Raw genomic sequence first — 15,731 nt, 5'->3', positions numbered from 1 at the left:
CATCCCCTTCCCGCCGCCCCGGACGCCGGGGTCCTTTGAGCCCCTTCTCCCCCCCCGCTGAGGGATCGTTGGGCCAACCCGACCTTTTGCTTATTAGTTGGTTTCTTTATTGTTACTAATCAGCTTGTCCCCCCCCCAAAAAAGGGCCCTTTATTGTGCCCCCCCCGCCCCCCCAAACCACAAAATTCCCTTCAAAAAAAAAAAAAAGGCAAAACCACACAAAAACGATATGAAAAAAAACCACAACAAATACAAGTGCAATAGTGACCATGGGGGGGCCGGGGGGGGGGACCCATGGACAACGAGACGCCGACTTCATGGTGCTATAAGTGAATTCACCCCATAGGGGGGGGACACGGGGACCCTTTTATCACCCCCCCCCCCCCCAAATCCCCCTGAACCCGCCGCCCCCCCCGTTCCCCCCCCAGCCCCCCCCCCCAGCGCTTTCTTTTACCGCTTAGGGGTAGATCCGCTTGGGAAGATGCTTTATTATTATTATTAAGTTGGGTTTAATTGTTTTTTTGGGGTGTTTTAATTGGTTTTTTGGTTCCTCCAAAGGCGTAACCCCCCCCCAACCCCAAAAAACCACCCCCCCCCCAAAACCCCCCCCCCCGCCCTTTGTTGGCTTATGGTATTGCTGCCGAAATGTTATAACAAGGACTCATTCGTGTATATAAGCTATTTCTTGACACATTAAAAATGTTAAAAAAATGGTAAAAAATGTTAAAAAAATGGTAAAAAATGGTTAAAAAAAAAGAGAAAAAAAGGGTGAAAAATATAAAAAAAATAATAAAAAAATTGTACATTGTGTAGAAAAAAAAGGACAAAAAAAACTCCCCAAATTTGGGAAACGAACCCGCTGGCCATGGGTGTTGTGGAAGTCGTCGCGTCCTCGTCCGTGTGCCCTCGTGTGTATGATATGGATACAACCACAATAAAACGTGCAAAAAGGGGGGGGTCCCGGCAGCTCGGCGTTGGGGGGGGGGGGGGGGGGAACGATGGGGCTGGGGGTGGGGTGGGGGTGGGGGGGGACACACCGGTGACGCCCCCCGCGCTGTGGGGGGGTCCCGGCGATGCACTGGTGGCGGCGGCCACCTCCCGAATCTTGTGCCTTTCACACCCGCGCGAAAACTCGGACCCCCCCCCCGCGGCACCAGCAGCCCCGGAGGCAGGAGGGGGGGGGTCCCAAAATTGCTTAAAAACCTTTAAAAAATATTAAAAAAAAAACAATAAAAAATTTGATTTTTGGGGAGGGGGGATGGGGGGGGGGGTGGTGGGTTGGGGTGGGGGGGTGGGGGGGGGTGCAGCGCGCTGAGCACGGGGGGAGCGGGGCCGGGGGGGGGGGACGAGTATTATAAACTGTAACTGTATTTGCACTGTTTTTATTATTGCATTGGCATATATACAATATACATTATAACAACCTGCGGTCTGCGGCTCCTTCCTGCCCCCCCCCCCGAGCAAAATGACCCGAAATAACACAAAATAAGGGGTGCAAACGGCAAAAATAAGGATTAAGGGGGTGGGCGGGGGGGGGGGTGGTGTAAATGGCCCGAATTTGGGGGGTTTTGGGGCGTTGATTAAGGAGTTTAAGCACAAGTTTGGGGAGTTTGTTTTTGGGGCTTGAATTGGGGGGGTTTGAGGGTGAATTTGGGGGTTCTTAGGGGTTGGGTTTGGGGGTTTCGGGGCAAATTTGGGAGTTGTGGGGTTGCAGGGGGAGATTGGAGGGATTTGGGGACAAATTTGAGGGATTTCGGGCGCAGATTTGAGGGATTTCGGCCCAAATTTGAGGGATTTTTTGGGACAAATTTGAGGGATTTCAGGCGCAGATTTGAGGGATTTCAGCCCAAATTTGTGGGATTTCAGGCCAAGATTTGAGGGATTTTGGCCCAAAATGGAGGGATTTTTGGCCCAGATTTGAGGGATTTTGGGCCAAATTTGCAGGTTATCGGGCCCAAATTTGAGGGATTTTTTTTTTGCCAAATTTAAGGGATTTCAGGCCCAGATTTGAGGGATTTTGGCCCAAATTTAAGGGACTTGGGGCCAAATTTGTGGGTTCTTGGGACCAGATTTGAGTGATTTGGGGCCAAATTTAAGGGATTTCGGCCCAAATTTGAGGGATTTTGGGGCCAGATTTGAGGGATTTTGGGCCAAATTGAGGGATTTGGGGCCAAATTTGAGGGATTTGGGGCCAAATTTGAGGGATTTTGGCCCAAATTTGATGGACTTGGGGCCAAATCTGTGGGTTATTGGGCCCAGATTTGAGTGATTTTGGGCCAAATTTGAGGGATTTCAGGCGCAGATTTGAGGGGGTGGTTTGGGGGGCCCCATGGGGACGGTGACACCGGTGTCCCCAACACCCCCCCCCCAGCACCCACCCCCAGGGCGACGCGCACCAGATTTGCTACAAAAAGAGTTTATTTATCAAAAAAACACCCTAAAAAAGTGAGTTTGTACCTACAAAGAGTGGGACCCCAGTGGGGGGGGACATGACCCCCCCGGGCTCCCAAATGGGGGGGACATGGGGACACGGGGCACCTGGGGACGGGGACGGACACAGGGACCCGTGGGACAGACGTGGGGACCCCACGGGACACATGGTGGGCGCATGGGGGTGGTAGGACGGACATACGGACCCGTGGGACAGATGTTGGGTACATGGGGATGGCAGGACGGACATACGGACCTGCAGGACAGACATACGGACCCATGGGACACATGTTGGGCATCTAGGGACGGCAGGACGGACGTGGGGACCCACAGGACGGACGTGGGGACCCATGGGACAGATGTTGGGTACGCAGGGACGGCAGGACGGACACAAGGACCCACGGGACAGACGTGGGGACGCGTGGGACAGACGTTGGGTACCCGGGGATGACAGGACGGACGTGGGGACCCCACAGGACACGTGTGGGGTACCTGGGGACAGCAGGACGGACATGGGGACCCGCGGGACAGACATGGGGACCTGGGGATGGCAGGACAGACATGGGGACTCACAGGACGTGCGTTGGGTACATGGGGACGGCAGGACGGACGTGGGGACCCACGGGACAGACATGGGGACCCACAGGACCTGTACTGGCTACATGGGGACGGCAGGACAGACGTGGGGACCTGTGGGACAGACATGGGGACCCAGGGATGGCAGGACAGACATGGGGACCCACAGGACAGATGTTGGGTACCCAGGGACAGCGGGAGAGATGGGGGGACTCGCAGGACAGACATGGGGACCCACAGGACGTGCGTTGGGTACATGGGGGTAGCAGGATGGACACTGGGACCCACAGGACACACAGTGGGTACCTGGGCACGGCCGTGGGGACCCGCGGGACGGGGGGCGGGCGCTCCGTGGCGCCCGGCGCGGGGTCACCCTTGGCTCCGGCTCTAAATGCGCAGCCGCCCGTCCAGGACGCGCTCCCAGAGCGCGGGGCCCAGCGGGACGTAGGCGCCGGCGGCCGCGTCCAGCAGGAACAGCGGCGCGGGGACGCGCGCCGGGTCGCAGCCCTCGAGCGCCAGCCGCGCCTTCTGCTGCTTGAACGTCTCCGTCATCTCCAGCCGCTCCTGGCGGGGGGCGGGGGGGCAGGTTATGGGGGTCCCCGCATTGCCCCCCCATGTCCCCCGTGTCCCCGCGGTACCTGCAGCCGGAGGAAGCGGGGCCGGGCGTACGGCGGCAGCAGCTGCTCCAGGTGCCGGTGCAGCGCGGCGCCGTCGAGGCGGCAGCCGGGGCGCAGAACCAGCGCGGCCATCCCGGCGCGGCCCTCGTGGCCTGTGGGGCGAGGGCAGAGCTGGGGGGCACGGCCGGGCCGGGGGGCAGCGACGCCGGGAGGGGACGGGGGGGGTGTTACCTGGCACAGTGACGCCGTACACGGTGGCTTCTTGAAGGGACTCGTGGGCCATCAAGGCTTCGGCCACCTCGGTGGTGGCCACGTTCTCACCTTTCCACCTGGGGGCAACAGGGATGAGCCCCCCGCAATATTCAGTGGGGCTGAGCCCCCCGCTGGCTGCACAATGGGGTGCGTGGGGCTGCTGCAGAGCTGAGGGTGTCACCTGTAAGTGTCCCCGGTGCGGTCGCGGAAGCGGACGAACTGGTCGCGGTCCTGCTCCATCAGGTCCCCGGTGCTGAAATAGGTGTCGCCATCCGCGAACACCCCGCGCAGCAGCTTCTGCTCCGACTGCTCGCGGCTGCCGGCGTAGCCCAGGAACGGGGTGCGGGGGCTCACCGGGGCGATCAGCAGCCCCGTCTCGCCTGCGGGGATGGGGATGTGTGATGGGGGTACCCAGGAGGAGCCCCAAAAGTTCCCCCCATCGCTGCTACTCACCCGGTTTCACGCGGACGCAGCGCCCGGTCGCGTCCCGCACCGGCGCTCCCTGCGCCACGTCGTAGCGCACGATGTCAAACGGTGAGACGAGCTGGGGGGAGGAACGGGGGGACATCAGGGACACAGAACCCCAGAGTGTCAGGGGTTGGAGGGCCCTGGAAAGCTCATCCAGTGCAACCCCCCCGGAGCAGGAACACCCAGCTGAGGTTACACAGGAAGGTGTCCAGGCGGGTTGGAATGTCTGCACAGAAGGAGACTCCACACCCTCCCTGGGCAGCCTGGGCCAGGCTCTGACACCCTCACCCCAACAAGTTGCTTCTCATCTGCCAGTGGAACCTCCTGTGTTGCAGTTTGCACCCATTGCCCCTTGTCCTGTCCCTGGTTGTCACCAGCAGAGCCTGGCTCCATCCTCCTGACACTGCCCCTTGCCATCTTGAGCCCCAGCAATGAGTCCCCCCTCAGGCTCCTCTTGTCCAGCTCCAGAGCCCCAGCTCCCTCAGCCTTTCCTCACACGGGAGATGCTCCACTCCCTCCAGCATCTTGGTGGCTGCGCTGGACTCTCTGCAGCAGTTCCCTGTCCTGCTGGAGCTGAGCACCCCCACCCCGGCCCCGCTCACCTTGTAGATGAAGCTGCCGCGCCCCACGGCCCCCGGCGTCCCCGTGTAGTTGAAGAGGGTGACGTTGCCCTCGGTCATGCCGTAGGTCTCCACCACGCGGACGTCCCCGAAGCGCCGCAGGAAGCTCCTCCAGACGTCGGGGCGCAGCCCGCTGCCCACCGCCAGCCGCAGCCCGTGCTCCCGCTCCCCGGGGCGCTGCGGGGACGCGGGCTCAGCTTTGGGGACACCCCGGCTCACCCCGTCCCGGCGCAACGGCCCCTGACCGGCGGCTGGTTGACCAGGTAGCGACAGAGCTCCCCGATGTACTGGAAGACGGTGACGCCCTCGGCGCGACAATCATCCCAGAACTGGCCGGCCGAGAACTTCTCCTTCAGCACACACGTGGCCCCTGGGGAAGGACGGCGGGGGGATCAGCCCCCTCCGAAACGCCAGCGGCTCCGCCGCGGGGCCCCGGCGCCGCTCACCGATGCCGATGCAGCCGCCGATGCCCAGCAGGGACCCGGCCATGTGGTAGAGCGGCAGCGCCAGGTAAATCACGTCCCGGCTGGAGGCTCCGACCAGCTCGTAGAAGCTCAGGCACATGATGGACTTGAGGTGGGAGATGCGGGCGGCTTTGGGGAGACCTGGTTGGGGTGGGGGGGTGGTGTTGAGCCACCTGCTCGCCTGGGTCACCCCGTCCCCCCCATCCCCGTCTCGCACCGGTGGTGCCGGAGGTGAAGATGTAGAGACAGGTGTCGTTCATGTCCTGCGGCTCCCACACGTCCTCGGGCTCCAGCTCCTCGGAAGCCGCGTCCAGCAGGTCCTGCAGGGCCAGGACGCCGGGGGGGTACGGACCCCCCCCCAGCACCCACACGGCCACGTCGTCCTCGCGCAGGCTGGGCAGGATGGGCTCCACCGCCGCAAACAGGCCTGGGGGACAGCGCTGTGTGGGGGCGCAGAACAGTCGGGGTGTCCCCAGCCCTTGGGGACACTGCCCGCCCTGAGCGCTGGCCTGGGGGTGTCGGATGGACCCCCCCTGGGGTGACCGACAGGAGAGATGTGGCTGGTTTAGGGGACACAAATGAGCCTCATGCGGCACAAAGGAGGGACCCGTGGGGACACCCGCGTGTCCCCGTCACCCCCACCCTGAGCCGCGCCGTCCGGATCCCCCAGCCCGGTGGGCGGCGCTGGAGCCCCCCGGGAATCCCCCTGTGCCACCCGCAGAGGCTCCGGTACCGCCCCGGAGATTCCAGAGCTCACCCGGTAGCGGGGTCGGTACCGCCGGGACCAGCCCAGCCCCGGCACCACGGGCTCGGTGCCCCCGGGCTCAGCCCGTCCCCTGGACCCTCCGCCACCCCCAGAACCCACGAGCCCGGTACTTCCCTGGCGCCCCCCGTGTCCCCCCGCCCGCCGGCCCCTTTCCCATCCCCGGCACCCACGGAGCCGCCACCACCCCGCTCACTCCCCACCCGCGTTTCCCCGCTCCCACCGCAGCCCCGGCGGCTCCAGCGCCTCCCGCCCCGCTGTCCCGGTGCCCCCGTCCCGGTGCCCCCCCCGCGCTCACCGTCCGCCACCAGCAGCGCCCTGGCCCCGCAGGCCCGCAGGCAGTGCCGGAGCGCCGGCGGCCGCAGCGCCGTGCCCAGGAACGCGGGCCGGGCCCCCAGCGCCGCCAGCCCCAGCCAGCCCCACACGAACCGCGGCTCGTTCCCCACCAGCAGCCCCACGGTCACGCCGGGCCCCAGCTCGCCCCCCCCGGGCAGCGGCCGCCGCCGAAGCGCGTTGGCCACCCGGGCCACCCGCCGCGCCGCCGCCCCGTAGGGCTCCGCTCCCCCCGCCGCCCGCAGGAACGGCCGCGCCGGCGCCTCCCGCGCCGCCCGCAGGAACCGGGCGGCCAGGCCGCCCCTGCCCCGCATCGCCCGGCGCCGGCACCGCGCGGCGCGAACCGCGAACGCCAGGTCGGCCCAGAGGTGCGGCCGCAGCAACCGCTGCAGCAGCGCCAGCGCCGCCGCGACCGCCAGCGCCGCCACGACCGCCAGCGCCGCCATCGCCCGCCGCCCGGGACACGCCCCGGGACACGCCCCGGGACACGCCCCGGGACACGCCCCGGGACACGCCCCGCGCTGACACGCCCCTCCGGGGCACGCCCACCGCAGGACACGCCCCCACAACATGTTTCTCCACCATTGGACACGCCCACCGCAGGACACGCCCCCTCGACACGTTTCCCCGCCCCTGGGCACGCCCATCCGGGACACGCCAACCCCAAGACACGCCCCCATCGACACGTTTCCCCGCCCCTGGACACGCCCATCTGGGGCACGCCCACCCCAGGACACGCCCCCTCGACACGTTTCCCCGCCCTGGAACACGCCCACCGCAGGACACGCCCCCTCGACACGTTTCCCCGCCCCTGGACACGCCCATCCCGGACACGCCCACCCTCCAGGGCACGCCCCCTCGACAGCCCCTGACACACCTACTCTGGACACGCCCACACCAGGTCACGCCCCCTCGGGGACACGCCCACACTGGACACGCCCATCCGGGACACACCCAGACTGCACGTGCCCATCCGAGACACGCCCCTGGTCCGGCAGCCACGCCCCTCCTGGCCCCTCCCTCCGCGCCTCCGCCCCCCCCCCCCCGTTTCAGCGCCATCACGTCCCCCAGGAGCCACATGTCACCCCTCGGCCCCCCCAGCACGGCACAAAGAGGTGGCACTTGGTACAAAACATCTGAGAGCTTTTATTTCTTTAAAAAAACCACTTAAAAACGCTGACAGCTCTGGGGGGGCGGGGGGGACAAGACCCCCCAAAACAGCTCCGTGACGCGGGGGGACACGGCCATGGGAGGGGGACAACATCCCTTGGCCCCCACGGGCAGGGCCGCGAGTCCCCCCCTCCCCAAAGCACCCGGAGCAGCAAACCAGTTCGCACTGTTTATTTCAACTTCTTATAAGAAAATAGGAGAACGTGTGATATATAACCAGAAACACCCCCCCAAACCCCACCCCTGCCACATCGCCCCTCGGGGTCCCCCGTCCACGCTGTCCCCAAAGCGGGGGGGTGCACACCCCAACCCCTCCCCAGCCGCTGGTAAAAAGATGCTAAAAAGTCACATTGTGGGAAGCGGCGGTGGCAGCACAGCGGCCCCGGGGGCTGCGGGGGGGGACACGCGCTCTCCTCCCCGTCCTGGCTTCTGTCCCAGCGTGGGGGTGTCACCGCGGGGCCCCGAGAGCGGCGGGGGGGTGGGCAGAGCCCTCAGTCACTGTCCGAGCCCACGGCAGACGAGCCCTTTCTTTTCCTTTTGGCAGGTTTGGGTTTGGTGTCTTCTTCCTCCTGTGCCGGGAGAGGGGGACGTGGGGGTCACCGCTGCCAGGGGGGGACGTGGGGGTCACCGCTGCCAGGGTGGGGACGTGGGGGTCACCGCTGCCGGGGGGGGACCTGGGGGTCACCGCTGCCAGGGTGGGGATGTGGGGGTCACCGCTGCCAGGGGGGGGACGTGGGGGTCCTGGGGGGTGGGACGGGGCCACTTACCGAGGCGCTGCTGGACGCCGACTCCTCCTCGGGGTTGGGGGGCTGCGCCGCATTCTTGCGGCTGCGGGGGCTGGACAGGGTGGCTTTGCGGCGGCTCTTGGGGGGTTTGCTGGAGGAGTCTTCATACTCCTCTGCCAGGGAGAAGAGGTCGCTGAACCTGGAAGGAAAGGGGAGGGGGATGTGGGAGGGGGTGTCAGGTTACCCCCCCCAGTGCCACAGCGTGTCCTGATGTCACCCAGGGAGGGACAGACTCACTTCATCTTGTGGGCTTCGTCGCAGCTGGCCTGGACGTGCTGCAGCGCCTGCAGGATGGGGGTTTGGCTGAAAACTGTCGAGAAACCAGCAGGAATTTGAGTCAGAGACTTAAGGGTGGGTGCCCCCCAGGCAGGGGAACCCCCCACTCCACACGCGTTTTGGACACAGCGCCCCGGGGCCGCTCGCGGTGACAGAGCCGGGGGTACGTACAGTTCTGTTTGGTGTTGGTCAGGTTGAGGCGCAGGTTGTCCAGGTGCTCCAGGATCTGCTCCAGCGTCAGCTGCGCCAGTTTGCTGCTGGAGCTGCGCAGGCTGGGGGGTGAAGAACAGCGCTCGTTAGTGCAGACCCTGACTTTGCCCCCCCTGCCAAAGACAGGCTGCGGGACCCCTTGTTTGTGGGGGGACTGAGTGTCACAGCCCAAACCCTCTAGCATAGAGAACGCCACCCCGGGGTGCCCCAAAAGCCGGAGCATGGAGCGGCAGAAAATCGGTTTTCTGGCTCTGTCACATGTCCCCTGAGGCTGCTCCAGGGGACAAATCCTGCTCGGGGTGCTGCCACTGCCATCCCCGGCAGCTCCAGGCGCCCCGTGCTGAGCCCTGGCTGGGGGACCGTGCCCGGTGCCAAGCACCCGGGGCCCCAGCTGGCCGCTCGTTAATTAGTGGCGATTAGACCTGGATCCGCCTTGGATCCCAGAACAGAAAATACCCGTTTTGTTCAGCTGTGAAAAACTGTTAATTAACACTGAGGAACAGATGAAGGCGCCGATTTCCCTCCGGAGAGCGGGGGGGACACAGAGGTGGCACCGTGAGCACCAGGGAGGTCCCGGTGACAAGGAACCTCCCGGCAGGTCCCAGCCAAGTGGTGGCTGTGGGGCCGGGCGGGGGGTCCTTGGGGACAGCTCTGCCGTGGCACAGCGTGGGTGTCCTTGGGGACACGCTGCAGCAGGAGCACGGGGCTGCTCTGCTTGCCCAGGACACTAGATGTCCTTCCCACTCCAGCAACGGGCTGCGAGCGAGCAGGGACGGGGACACAGAGGATGCCACCAAGGGGACAGGGACACAGAGGACCCTGCCGAGGGGACCGTCCTCCTCCCCTGCCCCAGGGGCTGTGTGACCCAGCACCGAGCGGCGCCGGGACAGTGTGTCCCTTGTCCCAGCTGGTGACAGCTGCGCCGAGGCCAGAGGCCGATGTTGGTCTTCGAGGTTGGATACAAGGCTGGGAAAGGGTCCCGTGCCCACCGCTCACGCCAGCAGCTGAAATCGCTTCCACACAGCGCTGGGTAATAAGAGGTTCTGCTGGCTGGACGCAGATGAGACCAAAGAGACGCTCAGCGCGGCTCTGGCTGCGTGTCAGCCCACCCTGCCCTCACCTTTGGCGTTTTCGGGGGAGGCTGTTGTTCTTGATCAGCAGCGATTTGATGTGCTCGGCCAGGAGGTCGTCGTGTTTGATGCACCAGTGCCGCAGGATGCTGGTGGTGAACTGGTCGCCGGGGTGGCAGGGCCGGCTCAGCACCATCTTCACCATCTCCTCGCTGGGTCTGTGGCAAACGGGGACATAGAATCAGAGAATGGTTTTGGTTGGAAAAGCCCTGCTGGTGTCACACGTGTCCATCCCCCCGTGTCCCCAGGGCGCTCAGGAGAGCGACAGCCGCGCTGTCACGGCACGGAGCCCCACGCACTCACTTCTCTCGCCTCAGCTGCAGCAGCAGGCAGGATAACGCCTCGGGGTGATCTGCAACACAGCACAGAATCACATCTGATCATGAGATCATCAAGTCCAAGTGTTAACCCACCCCCGGCACTGCCCCGTGTCCCTGAGAACCTCACCTGTGTGTGTTTAACCCCTCCAGGGATGGCGACTCCAGCGCTGCCCTGGGCAGCCTGTTCCAACACCCACAGCCTTTTAGGGGAGAAATCACCCCAAATTTCCACCCTCAACCTCCCCTGGCGCAACTTGCAGCCGTTTTCCCAGGTCCCTCAGCCGCTCCATCACATTGTGCTCCAGCCCCTCACCAGCTCCGTTCCCTTCTCTCCACTCCAGCACCTCAAGGCCTTTCTCGTTGTCGGGTGATCCCGCCTCGGGGACAGCTCACCTTTGTACTTGAGGTGCTGCAGGATGGGGATGATGGTCTCCAGGGGGATGTTGTGCGCCAGGAACAGCTGCCAGGTGCAGTACTGCTCAAAGGTCTCCCAGTCCAGGCTTTGAACTGGTGGGGGGAAGCACAAAATGGTGAGCAGAGCCGCGTGGCGCCCGGGGACAATGTTGGTCCCACCCGGCATTACACCCACCCTGGAGAAATCTGGAAACAGTCAAGTTATAAGTACCTGTCCCGAGAATACTCAGGACACAAGAAAACAGTGAGCATGCAAGATTTGTGAATGTGAATCAAGTCGATCAGGCTTTAACCTCATCTAATCACCTTATGAGAACGTGCGAGCCCTGGATTACACTCTGGCAAAGCGCCGGGGCTCAGCAGCCGGGTAAAACCCGTTAGAGTGGCCAGCTCGGATCACATCGCTCAACCCGACAATCCGGTTTAGGGCAGTGATCCTTTAAGCAGCAGCAATAATACCACGAGGAAATGCAGACCTCGGCACGACCGGGCCAGCACAAGAGCCGCTCTCGGATGCTGCGTGAGCAGCCGGTTTGCGCGGGTCTGTTCCTACGGCAGCGCGGCCACGGGCGGCATCGCTGGCCCGGCGCGGCTCGGCACGCACTGCAACCCTCCCAAATCTAAATGCAAAGTTGTGGTGAACGCCACAGCTTTCTCCCTTTCCAAGGATTTGGGGTGTCTCTGCAAAACAGGATCTCCCAAGGGCAGGAAGGCTTAGGGTGCCCAGGAACGGTTCTGCTTTCACCCTCGCGGGGTCGTTACTCACTCAGGATGTTCAGCACCGAGTCTTTGCGGAACATGACGAGGTTCCCCATCATGACGTGGCACACCAGCTCCTGCAACTGGGCGGCAGAGCAAACGGGGTTAGCGGGGCGCCCGGGCTCCGCCGCAGCCCCGTGATGTGGAAAGCGAGCGGAGAAGCCGCCGCTCCGCCAGCATCAGCCGTGTCCGCGGGAGCAGGGAGGCCCAGAAACCCCGCGGGCTGCAGCTGGTTTGTGAATCAGAGCTGGCTCAGCAGCTCCAGGGAGCAGCAGCTGTTGAGAGGGACCAGCAGAGGCAAAGAAGTAACGAGAGGTTAATGGTTTCACACATCAACACCCAGGCTGGGGAGCAAGTGTCACGCAGGACAGACAACAGATCCGCGCAGCCCGGGTGGGATCTGTCACCCTGTTCGGTGACAAACACCGGGGACCTTGTGCTGCAGGCGCTCTCAGACCCGGGTGGTTGCCAATGGAGGGGAGGGCTCAGCAGAAACCCGCTGGGAAAGCTCCGACAGCCCCACGCGTCTCTGCTCGGGGTCCCCGACTGTCCCTGCGCTGCAGGGCAGGGGGTGACACTGCCCAAATCCTGCCCTGGGGGCTCCACTCGCAGAGCTGGGTACAGGGGCCACGCAGCCAGAGCATCGCGGGGAAACAGCTGAAGAATAACAGGAAGGAATGAAGGAATTGGAGAAGGGAGGGGAGAGGAAACGCTACAGGCTCTGCTGGGAAAAACAACCCCTTTGTGTTTGAGTGCGGCGGCAGAGCCGGGAGCAGAGGAGTCCGAGCGGCGCTGGGCTGGGGGGTCAGGGCACCGTGACTCAAACCTTTCCAGCCTGCCAAGCAAAACTTGCTGGCGAGGCGTTCTGGCCCCCGCGCAGCTGGGAAAAGCACAACTGGCCAGGAATGGTGTATAAATAGGGCGAGTTGAAGGGTTATCAGCAGATCACGCTCCAGACGAGCCCAGACGGCAGAAAAACGCAGTCCAGCATTCCTGCCGGTGCCCACCGCCCGCCCCCGGCTCTCACCGCAACTATTTTTGGGTTGCTCATGGCAACTCGGTGTGACCGTGGGGAAAGATTCGCTCCAGGAGGGTCTAACGAGGGTTTGGCCTTCACTTGTCCGGCCTCTGCGGAGCGGGCGCAACCTCAGCCCCGCGGGCACCTTTGCTGGATGTGCCCATCACATTGCAGAGTCATTGAGGTTGGAAAAGCCACTCAAGATCAAGTCCAAGTGTTAACCCACCCCTGTTACTGCCCCATGTCCCTGAGAACCTCGTGTTCAACCCTCCAGGGATGGCGACTCCAGCACTGCCCTGGGCAGCCTGTTCCAATGCCCAACAGCCCTTTCCATGAAGAATCATTTCAGGCTAAAACCTCTTGGGAATGGGAAGATATAAGTGCTGCCGCTTTGTGCACGTGCTGCCTCCCGCCACCGGTCCCCTCCTTACCTGGAATGAGTCTATGACAGCGACGATCATGTTGAGCAGCTCGCCGCTTCGCAGGGTCTCATCCGGGAACTGCAAGAGTTCAAAAGCAAAGAGCTCAGGAAAGGACACGCGAGCTCCTGGTCCTGCAGCCGAGGCAAAACTCCTCCTCGGTTCGGACACACACACACGTTCCTCCTCGCAAGGGGCAGCATCGCCCTGCCTGACCCTAAATGCAACAGGGGAAGCAGCCGAGCGGGAAAAGGAGCCAAGAAAGCGCAGGAAGGTTGGCCGGAGCAGGCAGGTGCATTTGCTGCTCGAGTGGGCCAACGGCTGCCAGGCAGCGAGCGCCCAGCACATCTGGAGCCGCAGCTGACACCAAACATCTGGAGCGAGCGGAGCCGCGATGCCGCTCCAGCTGTGGGGGGCAGAAGCCGGAGTGCTTCAAGTTCCCCACATTTTCCCCTATCCCTGCTGAGTTTGCTCGCTGTTCCGGTGCCTCGTGCGTTACACAGCACAGCAAGGAAATAAACGACAAAAAGACCAACATGCGGGGCAAAAAGCCAGGAAAATTGGCAGCGGCGAGCTGCGGCTGCACCGTTCCAAGCCGGCCGGCCAGACAAGCTGTTCTTGGGACCTTCTGCCTTGAGCTGCTCCACACGCCCACGGGGGCAGCCGCAGTCTGACCTCGCTTTGGGGAGGAAGCTGTGAAACCCAGAGGGCCAGGGGAGGGGATCCAGCTGCCCCTCCATGCCAGGAACCCCCTGGAACACGCTCCGTGCTGCTGTGTGGTATAGGGGCGATGCCTCCGCAGGTTTTCCTCCCCTCCCCAGGCTTCCCACAGAAGCCCCTGGGATGAACGGGGCTGGACGGCCTCAATGCCCAGATGTTCCTGCAGAAGCAGCCAGAAAGGAGGGAGGAGCGGGGGCAAGCAGCTCATTCCTTCCAGGGAAACGAGAAAGTACACGCAGAACCGTGACCTCCTCGTCTCCTCGGAGCACACGTTGCCCCACCTCTCCCTCTCCTGGCCCTGAAGCCAGACAAGCTGGACGCTTGTTGGGAGCAGCTTCCGACCTTGCGACCACTTCAACTCAAAGTGTCTGCGAGAGCGCTCAGCAGCGTCCCAGCAGCGGGTGGTGACAGGGACTGGGTGAACTGGGACTGAGCTGCGACCCAGCTGGTGCTGTAACCTCAGCTGGGTGTTCCTGCTCCGGGGGGGGTTGCACTGGATGGGCTTTCCAGGGCCCTTCAACCCCTGACATTCTGGGATTCTTTGATCCACATCACCCCCGTTAGACTGGGCTGGATGGAGACCGCGTTGCGCTCAGCCTAACAGAGCTGCTCCTAGCCTTGCCAGCTTCTTGGCTGCAGCGTAACAGGCCTGAATCACAGGACCAAAGCTCCCTGGTGCTGAGCTGCCTGCAGGAAGGCTCATCTGAACTGGGATTCCCGCTGCCTTACCTCTGTGTAAATGGAGGGGGTGAGGTAGCAGAGCAGCCGCACGTCGTCTTCCTGGCAGGCCTTCATGTCCATCATCAGACAAGTGTGCAGGTCCCCCAGCTGCGTGGCCTGCGCGAAGGACTCGTAGAGGTTCATCTTCCCCGCCGCGGCTTTGCTGGAGGGAGACGGACGGACGGGTGAGCGAGGAGCCGCGGTGCTGCGGTGGCGCTGACGCCGAGCCGTCTCTTGGAGGCAGCACCGGCCCAGTGGAAGCGCGGATGCTTTCCCCGCGGATCTACCTGGCTTTTAAATAGTACAGGAGGTGGTAGCCGATCTTGGGTTGCTTCTGGTAGAGCTCTGAGAGGAGATCCAGCAGCAACGAGAAACCGCTGTTATCTTCCTGCATCTGGCAGAGGTTCCTTGGGGAGCAGAGCACAGGAGATGGTGACGTTTCATGGCATCCCGTGCACCGGCTCTCTGCTACCGGGGACTGGCAGCTCGCAGGGAAACCCAGTGGTCCTGGGCACCCGCTCTCCAGACTGTACACAAGGGACACCCAACAGGACGTGCAGCAACAAAGGGGTCAGGACCCAGCAAATTCGAGTGACGCGGGGACCCCAGGCTCCCACAAATGAGCTGTGATTTGCCTGTATTTTAGGTCTTTCTACTAAACAAAACACAACATAAGGCAGAACGAAGCAAGAAACTGATTCTGGGATAAGCCCTGTGGCTTGCTGGGCAGAATTAGACCCACAGGGTTCACCCTCAGGAAGCAAACAGGAAAGCTCTGACTTATTATGACATACCTAAATATTAGGTAGAGAGGCTTCCCCACCGACTCCTCCAGAGACCTGCGGGACAAACGCACCGGTCAGAGCTCCACGTGCATCCGTGCTCTGTGTTTGCCCAGCAATGACCAGGAGAAAAGCCCGTGGACCTTGTGTGCCGAGGTCCTCAGGCCACCCAGGGCCACCCTGAGCTCACGGGGACATGGGAATGGTCCTGTTAGCAGAGGCAGCAGCTCCGACCCCCAGCCTTGTTCCCACAAAATCCAGGAGGAAGAGCGTACGTGTCCTCATGTGGGTTAAGACAAGACCGATTCTGTTGGTTATTTTTCCTTTCAACTAGCTTATCCTAAATAACTGCGTTTTTCTGATGCTGGCTGCATGTTTTTTCCGGACAGTGTTCGCTCTGGAGCTGATAAGGGCCCATATTTAGTGGTTTGGGCAAGCAGAGCAGGGACAGATGGTGTTTTTAGGACGTTCTGTGCCCCAGGCAG

At 62.8% G+C, this 15,731-nt stretch overlaps 2 protein-coding genes across 2 annotated transcripts in view; both read right to left on the bottom strand.

Annotated features, from left to right (window-relative positions):
• Positions 1–3,240: 3,240 nt before the first annotated feature.
• Positions 3,241–6,969, bottom strand: SLC27A3 (solute carrier family 27 member 3; the record flags this gene model as incomplete). Its single annotated transcript, XM_080361110.1, has 10 exons — positions 3,241–3,570; positions 3,645–3,775; positions 3,855–3,952; positions 4,057–4,255; positions 4,329–4,419; positions 4,946–5,140; positions 5,209–5,333; positions 5,410–5,568; positions 5,645–5,854; positions 6,489–6,969. 10 exons carry the CDS (start codon positions 6,967–6,969, stop codon positions 3,394–3,396), a joined length of 1,866 nt encoding a protein of 621 aa, XP_080217236.1. The 3' UTR covers positions 3,241–3,393.
• A 1,057-nt stretch (positions 6,970–8,026) lies between these two features.
• Positions 8,027–15,731, bottom strand: part of INTS3 (integrator complex subunit 3) — a gene marked incomplete at its 5' end in the record, with an annotated part of 33,159 nt that continues 25,454 nt past the window's right edge. Inside the window, 12 exons of the mRNA XM_080361204.1 lie at positions 8,027–8,262; positions 8,461–8,617; positions 8,716–8,788; positions 8,926–9,026; positions 10,085–10,252; positions 10,398–10,446; positions 10,808–10,921; positions 11,595–11,670; positions 13,037–13,105; positions 14,474–14,627; positions 14,752–14,871; positions 15,259–15,303. Of these exons, the coding sequence (XP_080217330.1) occupies positions 8,185–8,262; positions 8,461–8,617; positions 8,716–8,788; positions 8,926–9,026; positions 10,085–10,252; positions 10,398–10,446; positions 10,808–10,921; positions 11,595–11,670; positions 13,037–13,105; positions 14,474–14,627; positions 14,752–14,871; positions 15,259–15,303 (1,204 nt within the window). The 3' untranslated portion in view covers positions 8,027–8,184. The remainder of the gene's footprint in view (positions 8,263–8,460; positions 8,618–8,715; positions 8,789–8,925; positions 9,027–10,084; positions 10,253–10,397; positions 10,447–10,807; positions 10,922–11,594; positions 11,671–13,036; positions 13,106–14,473; positions 14,628–14,751; positions 14,872–15,258; positions 15,304–15,731) is intronic.

The sequence above is a fragment of the Nesoenas mayeri genome (genome assembly GCF_963082525.1).
Source record: "Nesoenas mayeri genome assembly, chromosome: 30".
Lineage (NCBI taxonomy): Eukaryota > Metazoa > Chordata > Aves > Columbiformes > Columbidae > Nesoenas > Nesoenas mayeri.
Note: the sequence above shows the minus strand (reverse complement) of the source record. Positions and strands in the feature narration are given on the sequence as shown.